Source organism: Helianthus annuus, chromosome 17 (genome assembly GCF_002127325.2).
Source record: "Helianthus annuus cultivar XRQ/B chromosome 17, HanXRQr2.0-SUNRISE, whole genome shotgun sequence".
NCBI lineage: Eukaryota > Viridiplantae > Streptophyta > Magnoliopsida > Asterales > Asteraceae > Helianthus > Helianthus annuus.
Window position 1 is genome coordinate 119,012,418 of NC_035449.2, and position 8,715 is coordinate 119,021,132.

At 32.5% G+C, this 8,715-nt stretch overlaps 2 protein-coding genes across 2 annotated transcripts in view; one reads left to right on the forward strand and one right to left on the reverse strand.

The window, feature by feature from the left end:
• LOC118488888 (myosin-2 heavy chain-like) overlaps positions 1–1,152 on the forward strand; it is a 39,191-nt gene extending 38,039 nt beyond the window's left edge. Inside the window, exon 6 of the mRNA XM_035986302.1 lies at positions 1,066–1,152. Within this exon, the coding sequence (XP_035842195.1) occupies positions 1,066–1,152 (87 nt within the window). The remainder of the gene's footprint in view (positions 1–1,065) is intronic.
• Positions 1,153–3,799: 2,647 nt separating this feature from the next.
• Positions 3,800–8,399, reverse strand: LOC110923559 (reticulon-like protein B9). Its single transcript, XM_022167636.2, has 5 exons — positions 8,304–8,399; positions 7,494–7,674; positions 6,658–6,790; positions 6,470–6,539; positions 3,800–4,177 (listed from the first exon to the last, which is right to left on the reverse strand). Exons 1-5 carry the CDS (start codon positions 8,359–8,361, stop codon positions 4,017–4,019), a joined length of 603 nt encoding a protein of 200 aa, XP_022023328.1. The 5' UTR covers positions 8,362–8,399; the 3' UTR covers positions 3,800–4,016.
• Between the last annotated feature and the right edge of the window lie 316 nt (positions 8,400–8,715).

The following is an 8,715-nucleotide window of genomic DNA, read 5'->3' on the forward strand; positions in this document are numbered from 1 at the left end:
TGGGGAGGGTGGGATGTAGACAGATCTTGCCTCTATCCCTAGGGATAGAGAGGCTGCTTCCAGAGAGACCCTTGGCTCGAAAACGAACAGCAAACCAACACACCAAGTCAAAGAATATAGAAAGAATACAGGATTAAGAAGTCGCCCATACCAAGAACGTGATAAGAGTGGCACAATATAATGTGAATCATGTATAATGGCATACAACATCATTTGGGCGTAAACACAATGTAAATCATGTATAATAGCATACAACATCATTTGGGCATAAACACGAGAAGGCAATCATCGGAAAATTCCCTTAAAGAATGGGAAAAGCCTACGTCCTTGAAAGACACCAAAGACCTTACTGCAATATCCTCTAGAAGTCCTTGACCCTAATCCTACGCCTCCACGAAGTTCAGAAGAAGAGAAAGAACTTTAATTTAGATGACAGTCTAATGAAGAGTTCTATGCTCAGAAAAAACAAAAACAACAGCTCAAAGATGTCTCAAAAAGAACATGTTTTAAATGTGATCAAACTGGACATCTTGCACGCAAGTGTCCAAATCTGAAACTTGTTGGTGTTGAGACGAAAAAGAAGAGTGATGATGTTGAAAAACAAAAATCCGAGGATGTGAAACAAAGGTCAACTAGATTTGATTCAAAACAAACTTGGAGGTACAATATAAACAAGTTTGCTTCGAATCAAACTTGGAAATCAAACCCTAATAGGTTTGATTCAAGACAAACCTGGAATTCTCACATACCCAGATTTAGAACAACACAAAGTTGGAAAACAACTGTCGATGCAACAAAACAAAATCAGTTTTGGAAAACAAAAGTTGTTGAAAATCAAAATGTTAAAAAGGAATCACATTTTTACAAAAGAGGTGCTCCAAAAGGTCAAACATGGACAGTTAAGAAACAAATGACTTCTGTGAATGACGAAAAAGTTGAAGTCAAAAATGAAAAAGTTTGTTCTCAAAATGACAAAGATTTTCCAAAGTTGAATGAATCATATTGTGTTGAAATGCCTAAGGTCAAACAGACCTGGGCTAAGATTGAATTAAGTTGAATGTGCAGGTGCTTCCGAAGAAAACTGAATGCCATCAAGAGGAATGTCGGAGCAGCCTGGCACAAGAAGAGGCTGCTGGTCCCTGCGACTACTAAACAGGGAGTTTGTTTTTATTTTGAAAAGTTTAAAAACCAAAAATATGTTTTTATTTTGTCAAAAATTTGAAAAATAAAAAAATGTGTTTGTTTTTAAATTTGTCAAAAATTCAAAAAAATATTTTGATTGAATACGCCGAAACCCTCACGGCTGAACAAACATGATTAATTTCACAAGATTGAAAAAAGGTTTTCAAACTGTAAAATATCAATGTGTTGTAAATCATGGGGGTACTGTATATTTTCTGCAAAACAGAGCATGAAAAGCAGAAAATGGATGGCGAGACAAAGCTGTCAGCATCGGTTATCAAATTTTCTTTAAATGTTTTGAATTTTAGGGGGAGTAAGAAAATTTTAGAAAATCCACAAACATTTGAAAATTTGAAAAAGCCAAAAACATGATAAAATTCAAAAATGAGTTTTTGTGTAAAAAAAGGAAATGATAGTACATCAGTTAGACAATCACAGTACGCTAAAGAAATGGAAAGCTAAAATGTGATTAAACGGTCTCACTGATGATATGCCAGTAGGTTTTTACACGCTTAGTAGATTGTTTTCGAGATATAAACTTAAATATCAAATACTTACTTATCTCGTGGGGAACATCTCTCGGATATATGAGTAACCCCCGAAATCTTGGTTAAGAGATTGCCTGATTCTGAGATACTAGGTCTTTATATTGTTTGATATCTGGGGTATTATACCTGGTCTTCTGATATTGCGGAAGCAATGGCCTAGACTTTGTATAATACTTTTCGCGCTTTTAAAGCCTACCCTCTGCACAAAAATTGAAAAATATCGAAAGATATGAATTAATTGCAGTTGAAGAAAAGATTCCCTAAAGGGAACACACCTAAAGTCGAGCCTTCATCTCTTTGACTGAACGGAAGTTCATACCTGAGCTCTCAAGGTCTCGCACTAACCCAGATACAGATATCAGATTGGTACACTCACCTGTAAGACTGAATCTAGGGAATTTTGATACAGGAGTATATTCTGAGGTGGGACACGCGAATAAGTTTAAGTACTTAAAACACTAATGCGTATCTCGAATCAATTGAACTTTGTGTGAAAATTTAAGTGGATCAGTATACTGACAATCTAAGTGAATCGTTTATAACTTAATGTGTTTAAAGCTCAATGGTGCTAGTGATTTGTCATAAACTGATATGATCCTTTGACACGAACTCAAACAAAAATATTGTTTGTAAATATTTCTTTACTGCTTTATATTTCAGAAAATACAAATAGATTTTGATTCAGCTTTATTTTCGACAACCGATGTCTGAATGCTGAGTTTCAAAATCTAAGTATGATGAACATGTTTCTGAAAATAAACAAGTTCATTAATTTGAAACTTGTAGGTTTTTAAAATCAAAAATCAAAAACAGTTTGTGAAATCTCCAAGGTCATTAAGTTGGACTTGGATGATTAACTGTGAGGGATTTGGATGATCAAATTGTTAAAATCTATTGTAAAGAGCTAGTTTTCGATGTTGGATTCTTAATATCGTCAAATCTTTAAAGCAATTTGATAGGGGGAGTGAAATCAAGATAATCCTGGATATATTCATAATATTATATTTTAGAGCCAGGTCACGATTCCTGGGCAATCGAAAAAGCTTTCACTGTCTTATATTTGAAATGTTTTAGCTTATGCTGAGTGAGCCAGGTCTTTCAATCCTGGATGTTCAAAATGTTTTTACTTATAAATGATTGAGAGTTGCAGATGTTGTACCAGATTACGATCCCGATAGCCGAGTCTAAGGGGGAGTCTGAAGACGAGCTCAACACAAGGGGGAGCGTGCATTCAAGGAGCCAGGTAACTATCCTGAAAGAGCTTGTAACCGGAAAGCCAGGTGTCGATCCCAAAAGCACGGAAGCTTGACAAAAGGGGGAGCCTGAAGGAAGAGTCTACCGAAAGGGGGAGCTGTAGCTGAAGACAGATCCACGGGGATTCTGTTCGAGCAAGATGGAGTCTAGGTTGCTGAATATGTGATAAAGCTTCAAGAAGACTCAGAGAGAGAGAGAGAAAGACAAGATGCTATGAGATTGACTGCGGCAATATCCAAGGGGGAGTCTGTTAGTGCAATAATGTCTATTGCCTCCGTCAATACGATTCGTAGCTGAAATAGAAGAATACTTGAGCTTATAGTGTTATATCTAGTTAGTAAAAGGCAAGGTGACATAATTGTAAATAAGGAAAGTCTCCTTATATCCTTTGCCTATAAATAGAACTCTTAGGGTTAGAGTTTAGGACTTTTGCTCATTTGGAACTTAGGAGAGCTTGGTGCTTAGAGAGATAAAGTAGAGGGAGAAAGTGCTCTAGGTGATTCACGGTTCTTGTATCTTTTCAGATTATCAATAGAATTACGTTTATAGTACGTTCTCGTGTTCAGTCCACGTTCGTATACGGATTCCGCACGTTACATGAGTCGGTTCACAATCGTTTCGGAGTCGAAAACCGATCCTACAAAAATGTTTATACTAATTTTCTTATTGAGAATCTTCATCAACATGTAAATTGGAACTTTAAATAATTGATTTGGTAAATGTATTCCAAAATATATGAATAAACTAGGTTTTTAATTATTTTGTAAATAGAATATTCAAGGAACTTAACAATATTTATTCTAAAACATTTTGAATAATCTAAAATGTCACTTTAATTCGTTTTCATTAACTTATACATTGTTTTACCACCCCGCTATATCTTCGTGAAACATATTTCACATGAATTTCCAGGTTATATTAGGTATTTTAGCTAGGTTATATAAACCTGCGTGTAGTAGTACGTGTTCATTGTAAGTTTGTGACAAATAAATGAACACCATTGTTTGACGGATTCGTTTAGTCGATCTAGTATCAGTCGGTTTTCTTAGGCCATTTTGGTATTTTCGAAATAATATTTTCGTTGAGCGTCTTGTATATCTCGAAAACTTTTTGATTAATCAGGTCAACCAAACTCTCAACCTTCGCTTCATGCTTCTCGTACAAATGTGGATGCGTCCCCATGCACACCAACACTGTGACATAAGGCAATTAAATGGTTATTATTAGTGTTAATATGCAAATATGTAATTTTGATTGATAGTTTCTTCGAAAATAAATGTTGAGCCAACAAGTTTATACAAGAATGTTAATTTGACTAAACTGTAAACCAAAAGACTATTTGTTATGTGTTGCTTCTTTTAGAATGACAAACTCACACATTCACTATATATACTCCTACATTTACATTAATGTCTTTGACAGGACTAGGAATTGCACCACACTCCTTAGTACCAGTAGTGAGAGAAAATTTTGTTGCTAATCCGTCAACGGAGTTATTAAATATATAATGTAATTATAAAGTATTATTTAAAAAAATAATAATTTTTATAACTACAATGTAAAAGATTTTAAAATAAATATTTAATAGATCAAACAAGGGTATGGTTCTAGAGAGAACACTAGGTTGAGAGTGAATTATGAGCACTAATCTGGGCCATTGAATTACATCATCTAGAGATTTTTAAACAATGATAAGATTGTAATTATAATGTTATAACTTTCCTTTGAGATAATTGACATAAGGGTATTTTCGTCTTTTGTAAATTGTATTTATTAAACAATATAATCAAAATCCCTAAAATCTCGCTAGTTTCCGTATATACAAGATACACAGCTGTTAGTGTATACACATGTGTACAGTCTCGCTAGTATCAGTTTATACAAGATACACAGATGTTATTTTATACACATGCAGGGCCGGCCCAAGCCCAATTATTCTCAAGCTAGGGCTTTGGGCCACCAAATATCTAGGGCCTCATTTGTTTAAAAAATATACAAATTTCTAAATATTAAATATACTTTGATAGGTATAATCATAAAGTTCGATTTGTTCTGGTGGTTGTATTGCTGTTTGTGTTGTGTGTACGCATGGGTTCAAATCCCATTAACTCACATCTTTTAATAATTATTAGCACATTTAAGGCCTATCTCTCCTAAAAAAATTCTCTCTTAATTATTTTTCCTTTTTTTTGGGTTTATTATTTACTTAATTATTTTTTCTAATTTTTGCTATAGAATCCGATGCTATACAATTTCATTTAACAAAAAAAAACCACTTAATTTATAAATTTATAAGTGCCATTTAGTTTCTTATATGGGTTTTTTAATATTAATTTCCACCCCAAGTAAAAACTGTAAATATAAATCTAAAAAATAAAATTAAATTGAAGGGTCCGAATTTTTGTTTTGCTTTGGGCCACCAAAATGGTTGAGCCGGCCCTGTACACATGTGTACAGTCTCGCTAACTCTCAATTTATACAAGATACACAACTGTTAGTTTATACACATGTGTACAGTCTCGCTAACTATCAGTTTATACAAGATACACAGCTGTTAGTTTATACACATGTGTACAGTCTCGCTAACTATCAGTTTATACAAGATACACAACTGTCAGTTTATACACATGTGTACAGACTTTTATACATTCGTGTATTATATTCAGAAATTGTTACATATGTGTATATTAACAACATATAGTATATTATGCATGCACACGAGTAGATTCATATAAAAGTTATGAAATTAATGAAAACAAAACAAGTCACATGTATGTAAATTCGTAATATACATATATGTATATACATCACAATATACATATGTGTATATCCATAATAAAGAACATAATACGTATGCACATATACGTAGATTTATATAAAATTATAAAAGCAACTAGAACCAAACAAGTTACATGTATGTATAAACGTAATATACGCATATGTATATACATAATCATATAATTAAAACATCAATGTATATCTGTGTATCGAATGAAATATATTTGTATCTTCGTGTGATACTCGAGATACATATGTGTATAGAGTGAGACACATTTATGTATGAGTTAGTTTTTTTTACTCAGTGTTTAATTATGTTGGTAATAGCAAAAATAAATAACTTCATCACATATTCAAAAAAAAAAAAGTTAATGGTAAAAAATAATTACAATTTCAATCTTAGATAAATAATTAAAAATTAGAGAGAGAGAGGAGGGGGGGGGGGGGGTTAAGAGATGAGAAAATTAAGGGATTTTAATTAAAAAATACTTTGCTAATGTTAATCTTACCTTTTTAATCTAACAAATGATCAATGGCCAAGATTAGTTTAATTAGTTCACTTTTAAGAATTTGTTCACTCTTGAAGCTAATCCGATCAAACAATATATATCGTTTTACAAGATGTGCCCTCTGTAAATATGCATGTATGTGTGAAGAGTACACATGACTTTATAAATGTATAATAGATAAAACAACAAATTATTTACCTATAAAAAGAAGATTTGGTGTGGAGACATAGTTCCCGATCATTGCTAGTAACTCAATAGCGAGAAGTGTCTGATAAAACGATGAAAATATAAATCATATGTTGTAATAACAAGTATTTTCTGCTAAAACGATGAAAAAGTAAATTTGATGTGTCAAAACAAAGTTTTCTCTACAAGCTTTAAATTACCAAACAAAAGTGTATAATGTCATTTCCACATGCAATGTTGATGAGCGTCAACATGAAGAAGTTCACTTTTTCACATAAATCTTTATATAACATTGATTCCTCAAGTTGGATTACCGGGATATTGGGTGGAGTCCTGTAACAAACAATTTTAAAATGTTTTATTTCAAAAAAGAGTTTTCTTCCTGACATATTGGAAACGTGCCACCTTAGTCCGAAAATTAAAACCCAGTTAAGTCGGAAAGGTTAAATGAAGGGTATTATTGTCAATTAATATATCTTTTATTTTCACCTTATTTTATGAAATGACAATAATACTCTGCATTTAACATGTCTGACTTAAATGGATTTTAATTTTTGCACTGAAGTAGCACGTTTCCAATATGTTAGGGAGGAAACTGGTGCATTTTTTAAAATTAGTCTGAAATGGCAAAAGTGATAAAACCACAAGGACGAAAATTACAGTTAACTCTATTTCAAAACTAGGGTTAACATCCACTACAAATTATTTTCATAATTTCCTTTAACAATGATGTTTAGAGGAAAAGTTGAAGAGACGACTGACGTTGGTTACCCTATTAATACAAAATATGCCAGGTGAATTCTATTTCTGTCCGGAAGTGACAGAACTAAGAACATATATAGTCAAGACTACAAACTGAATTTTTACATGAGTTTCAACCTCTTTATTGGTTTTTAGGGTTTTGAAAGTAAAATTACAAGAAAATGACGACGTTGAATAACCATGTTAATAGAAAATATGAGAGGTCGGATGGTTGACCCCTCCTCTTCCATTCATTCCCATCTACAAATTAATAAATAGTGGAACTAGAAATTACCAATTGAAGGCTCGAGCTCCATTTGACCAAATAAATACTACAAGCATGGTGGTGATTGTCACGTGACAAAAAAATGTCACAAGATTATACTCTGCAACCTCAAAAAGAAACCATATCCCCATCATGCCAATAAAATGCGCACCTGATATAGCTTTGTTCCTCCATAATAAAATGTCTGCGACTGAAATTCACAATTTTTGTTTCTCAATAGTAAAAATGATGAAATAATATATTTGTTTGTTTATTGTAGTACGTACATAACGCAATTGATTTCTTTACTATTTATATGCTACTTTTGTTTGGTTGATCACAAAGATTGAATTTATAAATAACTAGAAAAAAATAGACGTGTTACGACGAGCTTGTCAAACCAGAAAAGATAGATGGAAAAACATTGAACCCCACACGCATGTTGCGGCGTGTTAACTTCCAAAATTTTGAACGAAACGTAAAACGAAAAATTTGCGAAAGATGAAAAGCATAGGTGACCAAAGTTGAAAATAAAAAAGTGATGCAGTTAAATTGAAAAGATGAAAAGTTTTAGGTTAAAAGTAAAGAATCAAATGGGTTAAAATGAAAAAGATAAAACCTTTGGATTAACAATGAAAAATCAAAAAAATTTTTGGAAAACTCCCAATCCATAAATTATAACACCATAAAGCACTAGTTATTTATAGTACTTAAGAACCCAAAATATTGTTGACCGGACTCATCTGGTAAAAGAACTATGTGACCCTCGTAAAAAAGGAATTCAGGGTCCGCTACTGAATATGATCATAACTCATGCAATCTATATGCAACCATACATACCTTTTCCACTTCCAAGTATTTCATGGATCGGCCTTTCACGACCAAACAACTTCAACATTTTCTTTCTTTTCGTTAAAGATGAAAAATAAGAAAGAAAACCGGATCAGTAACGGTTTATTCAAAGATGCCACAGAGAATAGAATATAGAGAGGTATAGGGGTTGTAAACTTGTACACAAAGCACAGAGAAGATCAAGAAACGAACTCCCTTTACTAAAGTGTTTACTAGCTGATTTGTTTTATAAATAATAAATATACAATTTTAAATAATGTAATTAATAATTTTATCGTGATAATATTCTGTTTTTAAAAAAAAGTTATTAATGTAAATAAAATATATCTAACATGTTTGCCATTAAATTGTTAGATTGATTCCAATGAGAATCTTGAGCTTTTACTCGAGTCACTTTACA

Excerpts from the sequence above, each read along its gene's own strand:
- LOC110923559 (XM_022167636.2), bottom strand. The coding sequence starts at position 8,361 with ATGTTGAAGTTGTTTGGTCGTGAAAGGCCGATCCATGAAATACTTGGA. Across the intron at positions 7,675-8,303 it reads AATACTTGGAAGTGGAAAAG|TCGCAGACATTTTATTATGG; the intron begins GTATGTATGGTT and ends TGTGAATTTCAG. Across the intron at positions 6,540-6,657 it reads ACATTATACACTTTTGTTTG|ACACTTCTCGCTATTGAGTT; the intron begins GTAATTTAAAGC and ends TCGTTTTATCAG.